The sequence below is a fragment of the Coloeus monedula genome (genome assembly GCF_965178545.1).
Source record: "Coloeus monedula genome assembly, chromosome: 32".
In the NCBI taxonomy this organism is placed as follows: domain Eukaryota; kingdom Metazoa; phylum Chordata; class Aves; order Passeriformes; family Corvidae; genus Coloeus; species Coloeus monedula.
Genome location: NC_138812.1, coordinates 390,983 through 412,388, shown reverse-complemented (window position 1 = coordinate 412,388; position 21,406 = coordinate 390,983). Strand labels below are relative to the sequence as shown.

The following is a 21,406-nucleotide window of genomic DNA, read 5'->3' as shown; positions in this document are numbered from 1 at the left end:
GATTTGGGGTCACTGGGAGGCGCTTAAAGGGTTAAAAATGGAGGAAAAAATGGGATTTGGGGTTACTGGTTTGTACTGGGAGGGAACTGGTTTGGACTGGTTTGGACTGGTTTGGACTGGTTTGGACTGGGAAGGGGTTTTGGGGTGATTTGGGGTGGATTTGGGGTCACTGGGAGGGGCTTAAAGGGTTAAAAATGGGTGAAAAAGGGCGGGATTTGGGGTTACTGGTTTGTACTGGTTTGTACTGGGAGGGCACTGGTTTGGATTGGTTTGGACTGGTTTGGACTGGGAAGGGGTTTTGGGGTGATTTGAGGGAGATTTGGGGTGGTTTGGGGTCAGTTGGAGGGGGATAAAGGGTTAAAAATGGGGGAAAAAATGGGATTTGGGGTTACTGGTTTGTACTGGGAGGGAACTGGTTTATACTGGTTTGGACTGGTTTGGACTGGTTTGGACTGGGAAGGGGTTTTGGGGTGATTTGGGGCGGATTTGGGGTCACTGGGAGGCACTTAAAGGGTTAAAAATGGAGGAAAAAATGGGATTTGGGGTTACTGGTTTGTACTGGGAGGGAACTGGTTTGGACTGGTTTGGACTGGGAAGGGGTTTTGGGGTGATTTGGGGTGGTTTGGGGTCACTGGGAGTCGCTTAAAGGGTTAAAAATGGAGGGAAAAAAGGGGGATTTGGGGTTACTGGTTTGTACTGGTTTGTACTGGGAGGGAACTGGTTTGGACTGGTTTGGACTGGTTTGGACTGGGAAGGGGTTTTGGGGTGATTTGAGGGGGATTTGGGGTCACTGGGAGGCGCTTAAAGGGTTAAAAATGGAGGGAAAAGGGGAAAAAAGGGGATTTGGGGTTACTGGTTTATACTGGTTTATACTGGGAGGGAACTGGTTTGGACTGGGAGGGAACTGGGACAAACTGGGAGGGAACTGGGAGGGGCTTGGGGTGATTTGGGGCGGATTTGGGGTCACTGGGAGGGGCTTAAAGGGTTAAAAATGGGTGAAAAAGGGCGGGATTTGGGGTTACTGGTTTGTACTGGTTTGTACTGGGAGGGAACTGGTTTGGACTGGTTTGGACTGGGAAGGGGTTTTGGGGTGATTTGGGGCGGATTTGGGGTCACTGGGAGGCGCTTAAAGGGTTAAAAATGGAGGAAAAAAAGGGGAAAAAAGGGGGATTTGGGGTTACTGGTTTGTACTGGTTTGTACTGGGAGGGAACTGGTTTGGACTGGTTTGGACTGGGAAGGGGTTTTGGGGTGATTTGGGGCGGATTTGGGGTCACTGGGAGGCGCTTAAAGGGTTAAAAATGGGTGAAAAAGGGCGGGATTTGGGGTTACTGGTTTGTACTGGTTTGTACTGGTTTGTACTGGGAGGGCAGCGGTCCGGACTGGTTCGCACTGGTCCGGACTGGGAGGGCTCTGGGCCGGGCCTGGGACCGGCGCTGCCTCCCCGAGGGGCCCGCGGGCGTCCTGGCCGGCCACCGCGACGGCCTCACCTTCCTGCACGCCAGGGTGCGACTGGGAGCCACTGGTTTATACTGGGAGGGCACTGGGAGGCACTGGGAGGGGCTGGAGAGGGAAGAAACGGCGAAAGAACGGCGCGAAAAGGGTTAAAAACGGGGGAGAAATGGGGGGAAAAAGGGGGGAAAAAGGGGATTTGGGGTTACTGGTTTGTACTGGTTTGTACTGGGAGGGAACTGGTTTGGATTGGTTTGGACTGGTTTGGACTGGGAAGGGGTTTTGGGGTGATTTGGGGCGGATTTGGGGTCACTGGGAGGGGCTTAAAGGGTTAAAAATGGGTGAAAAAGGGCGGGATTTGGGGTTACTGGTTTGTACTGGTTTGGACTGGGAGGGAACTGGTTTGGACTGGTTTGGACTGGTTTGGACTGGGAAGGGGTTTTGGGGTGATTTGAGGGGGATTTGGGGTGGTTTGGGGTCAGTTGGAGGGGGATAAAGGGTTAAAAATGCGGGAAAAAAGGGGATTTGGGGTTACTGGTTTGTACTGGTTTGTACTGGGAGGGAACTGGTTTGGACTGGTTTGGACTGGTTTGGACTGGGAAGGGGTTTTGGGGTGATTTGAGGGAGATTTGGGGTCACTGGGAGGCGCTTAAAGGGTTAAAAATGGGTGAAAAAGGGCGGGATTTGGGGTTACTGGTTTGTACTGGTTTGTACTGGTTTGAACTGGTTTATACTGGTTTGGACTGGTTTGGACTGGGAAGGGGTTTTGGGGTGATTTGAGGGGGATTTGGGGTCACTGGGATGGACTGGGATGAACTGGGATTAACTGGGATGAACTGGTGCAAACTGGGTGGAACTGGGATGAACTGGGACGGGGTCTAGACTCAACTGGGATGAACTGGGATGAACTGGAAATGGCTCTAGACTAAACTGGGACAAACTGGGATGAACTGGGATGGGGTCTAGGCTGAACTGGGATGAACTGGAATGAACTGGGATGAACTGGAAATGGCTCAAGACTGAACTGGGATGAACTGGAATGAACTGGGATGGGGTCTAGCCTCAAGTGGGGTCAACTGGGGTGAACTGGGATGAACTGGGATGGGCTCTAGGCTCAACTGGGATGAACTGGGATGAACTGGGATGAACTGGGACAGGCTCTAGGCTCAACTGGGATGAACTGGGATGAACTGGGATGAACTGGGACGGGCTCTAGGCTCAACTGGGATGAACTGGGATGAACTGTGACAGGCTCTAAGCTCAACTGGGATAAACTGGGATGAACTGGGATGGGCTCTAGACGGAGCTGGGTTCAACTGGAAGCAACTGGGATGAACTGGGACGAACTGGGATGAACTGGGATGAACTGGGATGAACTGGGACGGGGCCTGGACTCAACTGGGATGAACTGGGATGAACTGGAAATGGCTCTAGACTGAACTGGGACGAACTGGGGTCAACTGGGATGAACTGGGATGAACTGGGGGAATCGTTCTATGGCCCCAAACCACTCCATACTGGTCCAAACTGGTCCGAACCGCTCTGAACCGCTCGGAACTGGTCCAAACCTGTTCCGAACTGGTCCGAACTGGTCTAAACTGGTCCAAACTGGTCAGGGCGACGGGCGGTACATGGTGTCCAACTCCAAGGACCCAAACCACTCCATACTGGTTTAAACTGGTCCGAACCACTCTGAACCGCTCGGAACTGGTTGGAACCGGTCCAAACCGGTCCGAACTGGTCCAAACTGGTCCAAACTGGTCTAAACTGGTCCAAACTGGTCACAGCGACGGGCGGTACATGGTGTCCAACTCCAAGGACCCAAACCACTCCGTACTGGGATGAACTGGGATGAACTGGGATGAACTGTGACAGGCTCTAGGCTCAACTGGGATGAACTGGGATGAACTGGGATGAACTGGGAGAATCGTTCTAAGGACCCAAACTGGTTTAAACTGGTCCGAACCACTCTGAACCGCTCGGAACTGGTTGGAACCGGTCCGAACTGGTCCGAACTGGTCCAAACTGGTCCAAACTGGTCCAAACTGGTCCAAACTGGTCAGGGCGACGGGCGGTACGTGGTGTCCAACTCCATGGCCCCAAACCACTCCGTACTGGTTTAAACTGGTCCGAACCGCTCTGAACCGCTCGGAACCGGTCCAAACCGGTCCGAACTGGTCTGAACTGGTCCGAACTGGTCCAAACTGGTCTAAACTGGTCCGAACTGGTCAGGGTGACGGGCGGTACGTGGTGTCCAACTCCAAGGACCCAAACCACTCCATACTGGTTTAAACTGGTCCGAACCGCTCTGAACCGCTCGGAACTGGTCGGAACCGGTCCAAACCGGTCCGAACTGGTCCAAACTGGTCCAAACTGGTCCAAACTGGTCAGGGCGACGGGCGGTACGTGGTGTCCAACTCCAAGGACCCAAACCACTCCATACTGGGATGAACTGGAAATGGGTCTAGGCTCAACTGGGATGAACTGGGATGAACTGGGATGAACTGGGATGAACTGGGATGAACTGGGACAGGGCCTGGACTCAACTGGGATGAACTGGGATGAACTGGAAATGGCTCTAGACTGAACTGGGACGAACTGGGCTCAACTGGGATGAACTGGGATGAACTGGGATGAACTGGGATGAACTGGGGGAATCGTTCTATGGCCCCAAACCATTCCATACTGGTTTAAACTGGTCCGAACCACTCTGAACCGCTCGGAACTGGTCCAAACCGGTCCGAACTGGTCCAAACTGGTCCAAACTGGTCCAAACTGGTCAGGGCGACAGGCGGTACGTGGTGTCCAACTCCATGGACCCAAACCACTCCATACTGGTTTAAACTGGTCCGAACCGCTCTGAACCGCTCGGAACTGGTCCAAACCGGTCCGAACTGGTCCAAACTGGTCCAAACTGGTCCAAACTGGTCAGGGCGACGGGCGGTACGTGGTGTCCAACTCCAAGGACCCAAACCACTCCGTACTGGGATGAACTGGGATGAACTGGGATGAACTGGGATGAACTGTGACAGGCTCTAGGCTCAACTGGGATGAACTGGGATGAACTGGGAGAATCGTTCTAAGGACCCAAACTGGTTTAAACTGGTCCGAACCGCTCTGAACCGCTCAGAACTGGTCCAAACCGGTCCGAACTGGTCCGAACTGGTCCAAACTGGTCCAAACTGGTCCAAACTGGTCAGGGCGACGGGCGGTACGTGGTGTCCAACTCCAAGGACCCAAACCACTCCATACTGGTTTAAACTGGTCCGAACCGCTCTGAACCGCTCGGAACTGGTCGGAACCGGTCCAAACCGGTCCAAACCAGTCCGAACTGGTCCAAACTGGTCCAAACTGGTCCAAACTGGTCAGGGTGATGGGCGGTACGTGGTGTCCAACTCCATGGCCCCAAACCACTCCGTACTGGTTTAAACTGGTCCGAACCGCTCTGAACCGCTCGGAACCGGTCCAAACCGGTCCGAACTGGTCTGAACTGGTCCGAACTGGTCCAAACTGGTCTAAACTGGTCCGAACTGGTCAGGGTGACGGGCGGTACGTGGTGTCCAACTCCAAGGACCCAAACCACTCCATACTGGGATGAACTGGAAATGGGTCTAGGCTCAACTGGGATGAACTGGGATGAACTGGGATGAACTGGGATGAACTGGGACAGGGCCTGGACTCAACTGGGATGAACTGGGATGAACTGGAAATGGCTCTAGACTGAACTGGGACGAACTGGGCTCAACTGGGATGAACTGGGATGAACTGGGATGAACTGGGATGAACTGGGGGAATCGTTCTATGGCCCCAAACCACTCCATACTGGTTTAAACTGGTCCGAACCCCTCTGAACCGCTCGGAACTGGTCCAAACCGGTCCGAACTGGTCCGAACTGGTCCTAACTGGTCCAAACTGGTCAGGGCGACGGGCGGTACGTGGTGTCCAACTCCAAGGACCAGTCGGCCAAGCTGTGGGACCTGCGGCGGCCCTCGGGGCCGGCGGCGCTGGCGGCCGCGCGCCGGGCGGTGGCGCGGCAGAGCTGGGACTACCGATGGCAGAGGGCGCCCCGCAACGGTACTGGGAGGGACTGGGAGGGACTGGGAGGGGACTGGGAGGGGACTGGGAGGGACTGGGAGGGGACTGGGAGGGAAAAAACGGGGAAAAAACGGGAGAAAAAGGGTTAAAAATGGTTAAAAACGGAGGAGAAAGGGGGAAAAATGGGTTTGGGGGTTACTGGTTTGGACTGGGAGGGAACTGGGAGGGACTGGGAGGGGATTGGGAGGGAACTGGGAGGGACTGGGACAAACTGGGAGGGACTGGGAGGGAACTGGGAGGGACTGGGAGGGGACTGGGATGAACTGGGAGGGACTGGGAGGGACTGGGAGGGACTGGGAGGGGACTGGGAGGGGACTGGGATGGATTGGGAGGGGACTGGGATGGACTGGGAGGGAACTGGGAGGGACTGGGAGGGACTGGGAGGGGATTGGGAGGGAACTGGGAGGGACTGGGAGGAACTGGGAGGGGACTGGGACAAACTGGGAGGGACTGGGAGGAACTGGGAGGGGACTGGGAGGAAACTGGGACAAACTGGGAGGGACTGGGAGGGAACTGGGAGGGACTGGGAGGGGACTGGGACAAACTGGGAGGGACTGGGAGGGAACTGGGAGGAACTGGGAGGGGATTGGGAGGGAACTGGGAAGGACTGGGTGGAAACTGGGACAAAGTGGGAGGGACTGGGAGGGACTGGGAGGGGACTGGGACAAACTGGGAGGGAACTGGGAGGAACTGGGAGGGAACTGGGATGGACTGGGAGGGGACTGGGAGGGGACTGGGATGGATTGGGAGGGGACTGGGAGGGGACTGGGATGGATTGGGAGGGAACTGGGATGGACTGGGAGGGAACTGGGAGGGACTGGGAGGGGACTGGGAGGGAACTGGGAGGGACTGGGAGGAACTGGGAGGGACTGGGAGGAAACTGGGACAAACTGGGAGGGACTGGGAGGAACTGGGAGGGACTGGGAGGAAACTGGGACAAACTGGGAGGGACTGGGAGGGGACTGGAAGGGGACTGGGATGGATTGGGAGGGAACTGGGATGGACTGGGAGGGAACTGGGAGGGACTGGGAGGGACTGGGAGGGGACTGGGAGGGAACTGGGAGGGACTGGGAGGGACTGGGATGGACTGGGAGGGAACTGGGAGGGACTGGGAGGGACTGGGAGGGAACTGGGAGGGAACTGGGAGGGACTGGGAGGGACTGGGAGGGAACTGGGAGGGAACTGGGAGGGACTGGGAGGGAACTGGGACAAAGTGGGAGGGACTGGGAGGGAACTGGGAGGGACTGGGAGGGGACTGGGACAAACTGGGAGGGACTGGGAGGGAACTGGGAGGAACTGGGAGGGACTGGGAGGGGACTGGGAGGGGACTGGGATGGATTGGGAGGGGACTGGGATGGACTGGGAGGGAACTGAGAGGGACTGGGAGGGACTGGGAGGGGACTGGGAGGGAACTGGGAGGGACTGGGAGGGACTGGGAGGAACTGGGAGGGACTGGGAGGAAACTGGGACAAACTGGGAGGGACTGGGAGGAAACTGGGACAAACTGGGATGGACTGGGAGGGACTGGGAGGGAACTGGGAGGGACTGGAGGGGACTGGGAGGGGACTGGGACAAACTGGGAGGGACTGGGAGGGGACTGGGACAAACTGGGAGGGACTGGCTCAATTTTGGGTCAATTTGGATCAATTCTGGGGGAATTTTTTGGGTTGAACTCCAGGTGATTTTTGGGTGGATTTGGGTCCATTTTGGGTCAGTTTGGGTCAATTTTGGGTCAATTCTGGGCACTTTTGGGTCAATTTGGCTCCGTTTTGGGTCAAATTCAGGTGGATTTGGGTCAATTTTGGGTCAATTTCGGGTCAATTTTGATCAGTTTTGGAGGATTCTTTGGCATCAAACTCCAGACAATTTTTGGGTGGATTCGGGTCCATTTTGGGTCAATTTTGGGTCAATTTGGGTCCATTTTGGGTCAATTTGGGTCCATTTTGGGTCCATTTGGGTCCATTTTGGGTCAATTTGGGTCAATTCTGGGTCCATTTTGGGTCAATTTGAGTCAATTTTGGGTCAGTTTTGGGGAATTCTTTGGCATCAAACTCCAGGCAATTTTTGGGTGGCTTCGGGTCCATTTTGGCTCCATTTTGGGTCAATTTGTGTGAATTTGGGTCAATTTTGGGTCAATTTGGGTCAATCTTGGGTCCATTCTGGGTCAATTCGGGTCAATCTTGGGTCAATTTGGGTCAATTCTGGGCCCATTTGGGGTCAATTTGGGTCAATTCCAGGGTCCATTTTGGGTCAATTTTAGTCACTTTTGGGTCAATTTGGGTCAATTTTGCATCACTTCGGGTCAATTTGCCTCCGTTCTGGCTCAATTTTGGGTCAATTTGGGTCAATCTTGGGTCCATTCTGGGTCAATTCGGGTCAATCTTGGGTCAATTTGGGTCCATTTTGGGTCCACTTTGGGCCAATTTTGGTCACTTTTGGGTCAATTTGGGTCCATTTTGGGTCAATTTGGATCAATTTTGCGTCACTTCGGGTCAATTTGCCTCCGTTCTGGCTCAATTTTGGGTCAATTTGGGTCAATCTTGGGTCCATTCTGGGTCAATTCGGGTCAATCTTGGGTCAATTTGGGTCAATTTGGGTCCATTTTAGGTCCACTTTGGGCCAATTTTGGTCACTTTTGGGTCAATTTGGATCAATTTTGCGTCACTTCGGGTCAATTTGCCTCCGTTCTGGCTCAACTTCGGGTCAATCTGTGTGAATTTCGGTCAATTTTGGCTCAATTTGAGTCAATTCCGGCCGAACTCGGCTCAATTTCGGGTCGATTCCCTCCCATTTCCCGCCGATTTTCGGGATTGGGGGGGGGGAGAGGGGGGGTTGGTGGGCGTGGCCTAACCCCCTCGCCCCTCCCCCCAGCCCGCCGGGCCACGCCCCTTCCGGGGGACGCGTCGCTGGTGACGTTCCGGGGTCACGTGGTGCTGCACACGCTGCTGCGCTGCCGCCTGGCGCCGCCGGGGGGCGCCCCCGTGCTGGCGGCCGGAAGTGCCGAGGGGGCGGTGCTGGGTGAGGGAAAAGGGGGCGGGGCTTCCGCTGGGGGGGGGGGGAGGGGCTTCGGGGGGTTGTTCAGGGGTTACTGGTTTATACTGGGAGGGGATTGGGAGGGGATTTGGGGGGGATTGGGAGGGAGTGGGAGGGGTTTGGGGGGGACTGGGAGGGACTGGGAGGGGATTTGGGGGGACTGGGAGGGGGTTCGGAGGTTACTGGTTTATACCGGGAGGGACTGGGAGGGGATTGGGGGAGACTGGGAGGGACTGGGAGGGCGTTTGGGGGTTACTGGTTTATACTGGGAGGGACTGGGAGGGGATTGGGAGGGAACTGGGAGGGACTGGGAGGGAACTGAGAGGGGATTGAGAGGAAACTGGGAGGGACTGGGAGGGACTGGGAGGGGATTGGGGGAGACTGGGAGGGACTGGGAGGGCGTTTGGGGGTTACTGGTTTATAGTGGGAGGGACTGGGAGGGATTGAGAGGGAACTGGGAGGGACTGGGAGGGAACTGGGAGGGGATTGAGAGGAAACTGGGAGGGACTGGGGGGGGATTGGGAGGGACTGGGAGGGGACTGGGAGGGACTGAGGGGGGACTGGGAGGGGATTTGGGGGGACTGGGAGGGGGTTCGGAGGTTACTGGTTTATACTGGGAGGGGATTGGGGGAGACTGGGAGGGACTGGGAGGGAACTGGGAGGGGACTGAGAGGGAACTGGGAGGGACTGGGAGGGGATTGGGATGGACTGGGAGGAACTGGGAGGAACTGGGAGGGACTGGGAGGGAACTGGGAGGGGACTGGGAGGAACTGGGAGGGGATTGGAGGGCACTGGGAGGGTGTTCCGGGGTTACTGGTTTATACTGGTTTGGACTGGGAGGGGGTTAAAGTGTTAAAAATGGAGGAGAAAGGGTTAAAAATGGGTTTGGGGGTTACCGGTTTGTACTGGGAGCGAACTGGGAGGGAACTGGTTTGAACTGGGAGGGGATTTGTGGTCCCTGCTTTGAACTGGTTTGAACTGGTTTCAACTGGTTTGAACCGGTTGGAGCCTGGGCTCCTCCCCCTGACTCGCACTGGGGGCGTGTCCCCCCTCTGGCCCCTCCCCCCCCCGCAGTCTATGACGTCACCACGGGGCGGGCCCTGCGGCGGCTGGCCAATCACGGCGCCTGCGTGCGTGACGTCAGCTGGAGCCCCGAGGGGGCGTGGCTCGCCAGCGCCTCGGTGGGCGGGGCTTCGGGGAGGGGGCGGGGTTTAACTGGGAAAGGGGGCGTGGTTTAACTGGGAAAGGGGGCGTGGTTTAACTGGGAAGGGGCGGGGTTAAACTGGAAAGGGGCGTGGTTTAACTGGAAAGGGGGCGGGTTTAACTGGGAAGGAGGCGGGGTTTAACTGGAAAGGGGCGTGGATTAAATGGGAAAGGGGCGTGATTTAACTGGAAAAGGGGCGGGGTTTAAATGGGAAAGGGGCGGGGTTTAACTGGAAAGGGGCGTGGTTTAACTGGGAAAGGGGCGCGGTCTAACTGGGAAAGGGGCGTGGTTTAACTGGGAAAGGGGCGTGGGTTAACTGGAAAGGAGCCGGGTTTAACTGGAAAGGAGCCGGGTTTAACTGGGAAAGGGGCGTGGTTAAACTGGAAATGGGCGGGGCTTAATTGGGAAAGGGGCGTGGTTTGACTGGGAATGGGCGGGGTTTAATTGCAAAGGGGCGTGGTTTAACCGGGAATGGGGTGTGGTTTATTCGAGAAGGGGCGGGGTTTAAATGGAAAGGGGCGGGGTTTAAATGGAAAGGGGCGGGGCTTAATTGGAAAGGGCGGGGTTATATGGGAAAGGGGCGTGGTTTAACTGGGAAAGGGGCGTGGTTTAACTGGGAATGAGGTGGGGTTTAACTGGAAATGGGCGTGGTTTAACTGGAAAGGGGCGTGGTTTAACTGGGAAAGGGGCGGGGTTTAACTGGAAAGGGGTGGGGTTTAACTGGAAAGGGGCGTGGTCTAAATGGGAAAGGGGGCGTGGTTTAAATGGGAAAGGGGCAGGGTGTAATTGGGAAGGGGCGGGGCTTAATTGGGAATGGGGCGTGGTTTAACTGGGAATGGGGCGGGGTTTAATTGGAAGGGGGCGGGTTTAACTGGGAAAGGGGCGTGGTTGAACTGGAAAGGGGCATGGTTGAACCAGAAAGGGGCGTGGTTTAAATGGGAAAGAGGCGGGGTTTAACTGGAAGGGGGCGTGGTTTAACTGGGAAAGGGGCGTGGATTAACTGGAAAGGGGCGTGGTTTAACTGGGAAAGGGGCGTGGTTTATTGGAATAAGTGGGCGTGGTTTAAAGTGGGCGTGCCCAAAGGGGGTGTGGCCCTCCTGGTTACCCCCGGGCGCGGTTTATCGGGGGGGGGGGGGGGGGGGGGGGGCGTGGGCATGCAAATCGTAGGATAATGAGGTGGGCGTGGCTCAGCGGGGAGGGGGCGTGGCCTGACCGCGCCCCTCCCCCGCAGTGGGACGGCACCGTCCGGCTCTGGGATTACCGCGAGCCCCGGCGCGACGCCGACGACACCGAGGGGGCGGGGCCGGATGGGGAGGGGGCGGGGCCGGGCGGGAGGAGGGGGAGGGGCGGGGGGAAGGGTGGGGGAGGGGCGGGACACGCCCCCGAATAAAGATGGCCGACCTGGCACCCCTCCCCCCACACACCGCGCGTGGTTCTTGGTGGGGGGGTGGGGAGGGGGGTGGGGGAGGGGCGGTTCTGCCCCATAGATCCCGTTCTGCCCCATAGATCCCGTTCTGCCCCACAGATCCCGTTCTGCCCCATAGATTCACCCATAGATCCCGTTCTGCCCCACAGATTGACCCACAGATCCCATTCTGCCCCATAGACCCCGTTCTGCCCCACAGATCCCGCTCTGCCCCATAGATCCCCTTCTGCCCCACAGATCCCGTTGTGCCCCATAGATCGACCCACAGATCCCGTTCTGCCCCACAGATCCCGTTCTGCCCCATAGATCCCGTTCTGCCCCATAGATTGACCCACAGATCCCGTTCTGCCCCATAGATTGACCCACAGATCCCGTTCTGCCCCACAGATCCCGTTCTGCCCCATAGAGCACGGTCTGCCCCACAGATTGACCCATAGACCCCGTTCTGCCCCACAGACCCCGTTCTGCCCCATAGATCCCCCTTCTGCCCCAGAGATCCCGTTCTGCCCCATAGATTGACCCGCAGACCCCGTTCTGCCCCACAGACCCCGTTCTGCCCCACAGATCCCCTTCTGCCCCATAGATTCACCCACAGATCCCGTTCTGCCCCACAGATTGACCCACAGACCCCGTTCTGCCCCACAGATCCTATTCTGCCCCATAGATGGACCCACAGATCCCGTTCTGCCCCATAGATCCCGTTCTGCCCCATAGATTCACCCATAGATCCCGTTCTGCCCCATAGATCCCGTTCTGCCCCACAGATTGACTCACAGATCCCGTTCTGCCCCATAGATCCACCCATAGATCCCGTTCTGCCCCACAGATCCCGTTCTGCCCCATAGATCCACCCATAGATCCCGTTCTGCCCCATAGATTGACCCACAGATCCCGTTCTGCCCCATAGATCCCGTTCTGCCCCATAGATTGACCCACAGACCCCGTTCTGCCCCACAGATCCTATTCTGCCCCATAGATCGACCCACAGATCCCGTTCTGCCCCATAGATCCCGTTCTGCCCCATAGATCGACCCGCAGATCCCGTTCTGCCCCACAGATCCCGTTCTGCCCCATAGATCCACCCATAGATCCCGTTCTGCCCCATAGATCCCGTTCTGCCCCATAGATCCACCCATAGATCCCATTCTGCCCCATAGATCGACCCACAGATCCCGTTCTGCCCCACAGATTCTCACAGATCCCGTTCTGCCCCACAGATCCCGTTCTGCCCCATAGATTCACCCACAGATCCCGTTCTGCCCCACAGATCCCCTTCTGCCCCATAGACCCCGTTCTGCCCCATAGATCCACCCATAGATCCCGTTCTGCCCCACAGATCCCGTTCTGCCCCACAGATTCCGTTCTGCCCCATAGATTGACCCGCAGATCCCGTTCTGCCCCATGGACTGACCCATAGCTTGAGCTCTGCCCCGTAGATTGACCCACAGATCCCGTTCTGCCCCACAGATACCGTTCTGCCCCATAGATTGACTCACAGATCCCGTTCTGCCCCACAGATCCCGTTCTGCCCCATAGAGCACGGTCTGCCCCACAGACCCCGTTCTGCCCCATAGATTGACCCACAGATCCCGTTCTGCCCCACAGATCGACCCACAGATCCCGTTCTGCCCCATAGATTGACCCACAGATCCCGTTCTGCCCCACAGATCCCGTTCTGCCCCATAGAGCACGGTCTGCCCCACAGATTGACCCATAGACCCCGTTCTGCCCCACAGACCCCGTTCTGCCCCATAGATCCCCCTTCTGCCCCAGAGATCCCGTTCTGCCCCACAGATTGACCCACAGACCCCGTTCTGCCCCACAGATCCTATTCTGCCCCATAGATCGACCCACAGACCCCGTTCTGCCCCACAGATCCCGTTCTGACCCACAGATTGACCCACAGATCCCGTTCTGCCCCATAGATTCACCCACAGATCCCGTTCTGCCCCATAGATTCACCCACAGACCCCGTTCTGCCCCACAGATCCTATTCTGCCCCATAGATTGACCCACAGATCCCCTTCTGCCCCATAGATTCACCCACAGACCCCGTTCTGCCCCACAGATCCTATTCTGCCCCATAGATTGACTCACAGATCCCGTTCTGCCCCACAGATCCCGTTCTGCCCCATAGAGCACGGCCTGCCCCACAGACCCCGTTCTGCCCCATAGATCCCCCTTCTGCCCCACAGATCCCGTTCTGCCCCATAGATTGACCCACAGACCCCGTTCTGCCCCATAGATCCCCCTTCTGCCCCACAGATCCTATTCTGCCCCATAGATTGACCCACAGATCCCGTTCTGCCCCACAGATCCCGTTCTGCCCCATAGATCCCGTTCTGCCCCATAGATCGACCCACAGACCCCGTTCTGCCCCACAGATCCTATTCTGCCCCATAGATCGACCCACAGATCCCGTTCTGCCCCATAGATCCCGTTCTGCCCCATAGATTCACCCATAGATCCCGTTCTGCCCCATAGATCCCGTTCTGCCCCACAGATTGACTCACAGATCCCGTTCTGCCCCATAGATTCACCCATAGATCCCGTTCTGCCCCATAGATCCCGTTCTGCCCCACAGATTGACTCACAGATCCCGTTCTGCCCCATAGATCGACCCACAGACCCCGTTCTGCCCCACAGAGCGCGGTCGGCCCCATAGATTGACCCACAGATCCCGTTCTGCCCCACAGATCCCGTTCTGCCCCACAGATTGACTCACAGATCCCGTTCTGCCCCATAGATCCACCCATAGATCCCGTTCTGCCCCACAGATCCCTTTCTGCCCCATAGATCCACCCATAGATCCCGTTCTGCCCCATAGATTGACCCACAGATCCCGTTCTGCCCCACAGATCCCGTTCTGCCCCATAGATTCACCCACAGACCCCGTTCTGCCCCATAGATCCCGTTCTGCCCCATAGATTGACCCACAGACTCCGTTCTTCCCCATAGATCCCCCTCCCAGCCCCACAGATCCCGTTCTGCCCCACAGATCCCGTTCTGCCCCACAGATCAATCCCAGCCCCACAGACCCAGCCCGGCCCCACAGATCCGCCCCATAAATCAATCCCAGCCCCACAGATCCCAATCTCAGCCCCACAGACCCCGCCCGGCCCCACAGATCCGCCCCAGCCCCACAGATCCGCCTCCCCTCCCCCTCCCCTCCCCCCTCCCCCACCTGTCCCCATCCATCCCCCGCCCCTCCCCCACTCCTCCCCTCCCCCCCTCTTCGCCCTTGCGCCGCGTCCCCGCCGCTCCCGCCGGGGGGAGGGGAACCCCCGGGATCGGTGGGGCAGAGCGGGGCTGTGGGGCAGAGCGGATCTATAGGGCAGAGCGGAGCTGTGGGGCAGAGCGGGGCTGTGGGGCAGAGCGGATCTATAGGGCAGAGCGGATCTATAGGGCAGAGCGGGGCTGTGGGGCAGAGCGGATCTGTGGGGCAGAGCGGGGCTGTGGGGCAGAGCGGATCTGTGGGGCAGAGCGGGGCTGTGGGGCAGAGCGGAGCTGTGGGGCAGAGCGGGGCTGTGGGGCAGAGCGGATCCATAGGGCAGAGCGGATCTGTGGGGCAGAGCGGATCTATAGGGCAGAGCGGATCTATAGGGCAGAGCGGAGCTGTGGGGCAGAGCGGAGTTGTGGGGCAGAGCGGATCTATAGGGCAGAGCGGAGCTGTGGGGCAGAGCGGATCTGTGGGGCAGAGCGGATCCATAGAACAGAGCGGATCTATGGGGCAGAGCCGATCCGTGGGGCAGAGCGGATCCATAGAACAGAGCGGATCTATGGGGCAGAGCCGATCCGTGGGGCAGAGCGCCTCCGTGGGGCAGAGCGCCTCCCTGGGGCGGATCTATGGGGCGGCGCGGCGGGGCCTGGCCGTGGGGCAGCGCTGCTGTGGGGCGGCGCTGGGCGGGCTCTGCCGTGGGGCGGCGGCGCTGCTGGGGCTGCCCGGCTTCCCCCGGGCCCACGCGCTGCTCCTGGGGGCACTTGTGGGGCTGGGGCCGCTGCTGCGGGGCCGCGGGGACCCCCACAGCGTGCTGGCCTCGCCCCACAACCGGCTGGAGGCGTGAGTTGGGGGGAGATGGGGGGCTGGGAGGGGGAGGGGTGGGGCTGGGTGGGGCTTTGGGGGAGGATCTGTGGGGCTGGGAGGGGTTTGGGGGGGATCTGTGGGGCTGGGAGGGGTTTGGGGGGGATCTGTGGGGCTGGGAGGGGCTTGGGGTGGAGATGTGGGGCTGGGAGGGGTTTGGGGTGGAGATGTGGGGCTGGGAGGGGTTTGGGGTGGAGATGTGGGGCTGGGAGGGGTTTGGGGGGGATCTGTGGGGCTGGGAGGGGTTTGGGGGGATATGTGGGGCTGGGAGGGGGGTTTGGGGTGGAGATGTGGGGCGGGACTGGGATCTGTGGGGCTGGGATGGGATCAGTGGGGCTGGGATTGGGATCAGTGGGGCTGGGATGGGATCTGTGGGGCTGGGATGGGATCAGTGGGGCTGGGATTGGGATCTGTGGGGCGGGACTGGGATCTGTGGGGCTGGGATGGGATCCGTGGGGCTGGGATGGGATCTGTGGGGCTGGGATGGGATCAGTGGGGCTGGGATTGGGATCTGTGGGGCTGGGATGGGATCTGTGGGGCTGGGATTGGGACCTGTGGGGCGGGACTGGGATCTGTGGGGCTGGGATGGGATCTGTGGGGTCAGGACTGGGATCTGTGGGGCTGGGATGGGATCTGTGGGGCGGGACTGGGATCCGTGGGGCTGGGACTGGGATCTGTGGGGCTGGGATTGGGATCTGTGGGGCTGGGATGGGATCAGTGGGGTCAGGACTGGGATCTGTGGGGCTGGGATGGGATCAGTGGGGCTGGGATTGGGATCAGTGGGGCTGGGATGGGATCTGTGGGGCAGGACTGGGATCTGTGGGGCTGGGATGGGATCTGTGGCGCTGGGATGGGATCCGTGGGGCTCGGATGGGATCTGTGGGGCTGGGATGGGATCAGTGGGGCTGGGATGGGATCTGTGGTGCTGGGATGGGATCTGTGGGGCTGGGATGGGATCAGTGGGGCTGGGACTGGGATCTGTGGGGTCAGGACTGGGATCTGTGGGGCTGGGATTGGGATCTGTGGGGCTGGGATTGGGATCTGTGGGGCTGGGATGGGATCTGTGGGGCTGGGATTGGGATCTGTGGGGCTGGGATGGGATCTGTGGGGCTGGGATTGGGATCTGTGGGGCTGGGATGGGATCAGTGGGGCTGGGATTGGGATCTGTGGGGCTGGGATGGGATCTGTGGGGCTGGGATTGGGATCTGTGGGGCTGGGATGGGATCTGTGGGGCTGGGATGGGATCCGTGGGTCGGTGCGTGGCCCCGCCCCCCCCCCAGTTCTGTGTCGATCAATCAGTGGATCAATGGCTGTGCCCGGTTCATCGATTGATCGATCGATCCGTCCGTAACCGATCCATAACCAATCGATAACTGATCACCAATCGATAACTGATAACCAGTAATCAACCTGTGACTGATCCATGACCGATACCCAATACCCAATACCCAATACCCAATACCCAATAACCAATAACCAATAACCAATAACCAATCAATAACCAAACCAATACACGATAACCAATAACAGCCAATAACCAATAACCAGTAACAGACATCCCATAACCAATAACTGATCAATAACCAATACGTGATAACCGATAACAGATAACCAATAACCGATATCCAATAACCGATCAATAACCAATACACGATAATCGATAACCAATAACCAATCAATAGCCAATAACCAATAACCGATCAATAACCAATGACCCATAACCAATATCCAATAACTGATCAATAGCCAATAACCAATAACAGATAACCTATACATGACAATCGATAACCAATAACCGATCAATAGCCAATAACCAATAACCGATCACTGATAACCAATACCTGATAATCCATGAGCAATAAACGATAATCAATAACCAATAACCGACCAATAACCGATGACTAATAACCAGTCAATAACCAATAACCGATAACCGATAATCAATAACCAATAACCAATACCCGATCACCAATAACTGATAATCAATAACCAATAATCGACCAATAACCGATAACCAATAACCACTCAATAACCAATAACCACTAACTGATAACCAATAACCGATAACCGATAATCAATAACCAATAACCAATACCCGATCACCAATAACTGATAATCAATAACCAATAATCGACCAATAACCGATAACCAGTAACCACTCAATAACCAATAACCGATAACCGATAACTGATAAGCAATAACCCATAACCAATAACCCATAACCAATAACCTGTAATGATAACCGATAATCAATAACCCATAATCAATAACCCATAACCAATAACCGATCACCAATAACCAATGACCAATGACCAATCACCAATCACCAATCACCAATCACCAATAACCGATCGCCGATAACCAACAACCAACAACCGATCCATCACCGATCACCGACAACGGATAATCAATAACCAATAATCAATACCCAATAACCGACCACCCCCTCCCCCCCCCCGCAGCCGCCTGACCTCCTCGGCCGCCGCCTGGACCTGGCTCCTGATTGGCTCCCTGCTGGTGGCCTCCCACCCCTGGCTCCGCCCACCCTGGGGTCGCGCCCTCCGCGCCGCCGCCCGCATGGGCGTGGCCTTGGCCCTGTCCCGCGCTGGCCACGCCCTGGGCCACGCCCTGGAGGTGGCCACGGGCTCGTGCCGGCAGGCCACGGCGCTGGGCACGCTGCTGCTGCCGCTGGACGAGCCGGCCGCCTGCCGGGGGGCGGGGCACAGCTGGGAGGGCTTCGGCCCCGCCCCTCAGGCCTTCGCCCTGGTGCATTGTGGGTTGGGGTTGGCCGAGGAGGCGGCGGCGCTGGGGAGGAGGTTGTACGGCGGCAAGATGGCGGCCGCCGCCGGCAAGATGGCGGCCGGGGAGAAGATGGTTTCCTGGTACAAGATGGCGGATGAAGCCAAGATGGCGCCCTGGTACAAGATGGCGCCCTGGCAAAAGACGGCGGACGAATCCAAGATGGCCGCCGGATCCAAGATGGCGCCCTGGTACAAGATGGCTTCGGGATCCAAGATGGCCGCCGGATATGCAATGGGAGACGAATCCAAGATGGCTTCGGGATCCAAGATGGCCGCCGGATATGCAATGGGAGACGGATCCAAGATGGCCGCCGGAAGCGGATGGGCGTGGCCACGCCCAACATGGCGCCCGGGGGCAGGGTTCGAACCGCGCCGACCCCGCGCCAGCAGCCTCGAGTGGGCGGAGCCTCCGCATGCAAATTACGTGACGTCGGAGTGGGCGGGGCCAACGGGGTGGAGCTGGGCCGGCGGCCATCTTGGACGGGGAGGCCACGCCCCTTTTGGGGGGCGGGGCGGCCATTTTGACGGCGGCCATGTTGAAGGCGGCCATTTTGAGCACCCCGGCGGCCATTTTGAAGGCGGCCATGTTGACGGCCGCCATTTTGAGCACCCCGGCGGCCATTTTGAAGGCGGCCATTTTGAGCACCCCGGCGGCCATTTTGACGGCCGCCATGTTGACGGCCGCCATTTTGAGCACCCCGGCGGCCATTTTGAAGGCCGCCATGTTGAAGGCCGCCATGTCGAAGGCCGCCATTTTGACGGCCGCCATGTTGAACCTCTCCATTTCGACCGCCCCGGCCGCCATTTTGGCGGCGGCCATTTTGACGGCGGCCATTTTGACGGCGGCCATTTTGACGGCGGCCATCTTGCCTCCCCCCGCGCTTTCCCCGAGGCCGACGCCGCCCTCCGGAGCCCCGAGCGCGCCCCGCCCGTGGCTCTGTCCATCCTCTACCTGCTGGCCGTGGCCCTGCTGCTCACCTGGCACCTCCTGCTCGTGGTCACCCTCACCTACCGCAACACCTGGGCCCGCAACGCCGCCGGAGCCGCCCTGGGCTGGGCCGCCTGGGCCGTCACCTACCGGGGCTGGTACCGCTGGCCGTGGTCACCGGGGCCGCCGGGGTGGGGCTGAGGGAATCGGGTAAAAAAACGGGGGAAATCGGGCAAAAAACCGGGGGGGAAAAACGGAAGAATTTGGGGTTTTACGGGGGGAAAGGGGGCGGGGTTTGGTGGGGGAGGGGGTGGGGCTGAAGTGGGCGGGGCGGAGGTGTGGGGAATGGGGGGGAGGGAGGAAATGGGGGGAGAATTGGGTTAAAAGGGGAGGGATTGGGTTAAAAGTGGAGGGATTGGGTTAAAAAGTGGAGGGATTGGGTTAAAAACGGAGGGATGGGGTTAAAAATTGAGGGATTGGGTTAAAAGTGGAGGGATTGGGTTAAAAATGGGGGGATTGGGTTAAAAAGGGAGGGATTGGGTTAAAAAGTGGAGGGATTGGGTTAAAAAGGGAGGAATTGGGTTAAAAGTGGAGGGATTGGGTTAAAAAGGGAGGGATTGGGCTAAAAACGGAGGGATTGCGTTAAAAGTGGAGGGATTGGGTTAAAAAGGGAGGAATTGGGTTAAAATGGAGGAAATGGTTTAAAAAGGGAGGAATTGGGTTAAAAGTGGAGGAATTGGGTTAAAAATTGGGATTTGGTGGGAAAAAGGGGGGTGGGAGGGGATTACGGGAAAAAGGGGCGGGGTTTGGTGGGGAAGGGGGTGGGGCTAAAATGGGCGTAGCGCAGCGGGCGGAAACAGCACCCAAAAATCCCAAATTTGGGCAAAATTCGGCCAAAAGTGTCGATTTTGGGGGGAATTTGGGGCGGGAGGGGAGGGGGGTGGGCGTGGCTGGGGTGGGCGTAGCCTGGATGTGACGTCACCCCCCAAAAAAACCCTCGAAATTGGGGCAAAGAGCCAAGATTTGGCTTTTTTGAGGCATTTTGGGGCGTTTCCATCAAGCGGCCACAAGGGGGCGCCCCAGGAGGGGATTTTGGGGCGAATTCGGCGATTTTGGGGTTAAAAAGGGGAAGCTGGGGAGGGGGAGGGGCCAGAATGGGGATTTTCGGCGTGGGAAAATGAGATTTTGGGGGAGAAACGGCGAATTTGGCTCGAAAATTTGGATTTTTGGACCCAAAATGGGAATTTTTGGACCCAAAATCGGGGGGGTTTTGGGACCTAAAAATGATGATTTTTCACCCAGGTTCGGGGGGGGTTTTTGAGGTGGAAAGTGAGGATTTTGGTTTTTTTTTTTTTTTTGAGCCAAACAATTGGGATTTTGGAGGTGGAAAATGAAGATTTTTTAAGAGGAAAAATGAGGAATTTTGGAGCCGGAAAAATGAAGATTTTTTGGTGGAAAAATCCGGATTTTTTTGGACTTTAAAAAAGGTGATTTTTAGGCAGAAAAAATGAGGATTTTTGGGGGTGGGAAGTGAAGATGTTGCGGGGGAAAATTGGGATTTTTGGGCTTTGAAACTGGCGATTTTTGAGCAGAAAAATGAAGTTTTATGAAGCAAAGAAAAATCGAGATTTTTAGGTCAAAAAATGAGGATTTTGGAGTGAAAAAATCGGGATTATTGGAGGTGGAAAATGAGGATTTTGGGGTCAAAAAAAGCGGAGATTTGGGGACGGCAAAATGAAGATTTTGGGGTGGAAAACCGGCGATTTTTGGACCTCAAAAATGAAGATTTTTTTGAGACAGAAAATGAAGATTTTGAGGTTAAAAAGTAGCGATTTTTGGAGCCCAAAAATGAAGATTTTTGGGGCAGAAAATTGCAGATTTTGAGGCTCAAAAATCCCGATTTTGGGGGTCCGAAAATGAAGATTTTTGGGTGGAAAAATCGCGATTTTGGGGCAGAAAAAAGAGGATTTTTGGACCCGGAAAACAAAGGTTTTTTGCGACAGGAAAATGAAGATTTTTGGGTGAGAAAATCGATTTTAGGACGGGAAAAACAGCGATTTTTAAGCAGAAAATTGAGGATTTTAGGGGTCAAAACTTCGGGGCTTTTGGGTCATCGAATGAAGATTTTTGGGGGGTTAGAAGTCGCGGATTTGGGGGCAGGAAAAAGATTTTTGAGCAGAAAACTGCGGATTTTTAGGCTCAAACCCCCGAATTTTTGGGGCAGAAAAATGAAGATTTTTGGGTGGAAAAGCCGCAATTTTTGGAGCCCCAGAATGAAGATTTTTGGGGCAGAAAAATGAAGATTTTTGGGTGGAAAAGCCACGATTTTTGTAGCCCCGGAATGAAGATTTTTAGGGCAGAAAAATGAAGATTTTGGGGTGAAAAAAA

The 21,406-nt window shown here is 57.0% G+C and overlaps 2 protein-coding genes across 2 annotated transcripts in view; both read left to right on the top strand.

The window, feature by feature from the left end:
- The window catches only part of DCAF11 (DDB1 and CUL4 associated factor 11), a 37,801-nt gene extending 26,483 nt beyond the window's left edge, over window positions 1-11,318 (top strand). Inside the window, exons 9-12 of the mRNA XM_082299548.1 lie at window positions 5,371-5,524; window positions 8,417-8,563; window positions 9,653-9,759; window positions 11,014-11,318. Coding sequence (XP_082155674.1) covers window positions 5,371-5,524; window positions 8,417-8,563; window positions 9,653-9,759; window positions 11,014-11,172 — 567 coding nt within the window. The 3' untranslated portion in view covers window positions 11,173-11,318. The remainder of the gene's footprint in view (window positions 1-5,370; window positions 5,525-8,416; window positions 8,564-9,652; window positions 9,760-11,013) is intronic.
- A 3,130-nt stretch (window positions 11,319-14,448) lies between these two features.
- On the top strand, window positions 14,449-19,289 carry LOC309583730 (uncharacterized protein). Its single transcript, XM_082299511.1, has 2 exons — window positions 14,449-15,268; window positions 17,752-19,289. Exons 1-2 carry the CDS (start codon window positions 14,934-14,936, stop codon window positions 19,217-19,219), a joined length of 1,803 nt encoding a protein of 600 aa, XP_082155637.1. The 5' UTR covers window positions 14,449-14,933; the 3' UTR covers window positions 19,220-19,289.
- The last annotated feature ends 2,117 nt before the right edge of the window (window positions 19,290-21,406 follow it).

Excerpts from the sequence above, each read along its gene's own strand:
- LOC309583730 (XM_082299511.1), top strand. The coding sequence starts at position 14,934 with ATGGGGCAGAGCCGATCCGTGGGGCAGAGCGGATCCATAGAACAGAGC. Across the intron at positions 15,269-17,751 it reads CCCCACAACCGGCTGGAGGC|CCGCCTGACCTCCTCGGCCG; the intron begins GTGAGTTGGGGG and ends CCCCCCCCGCAG.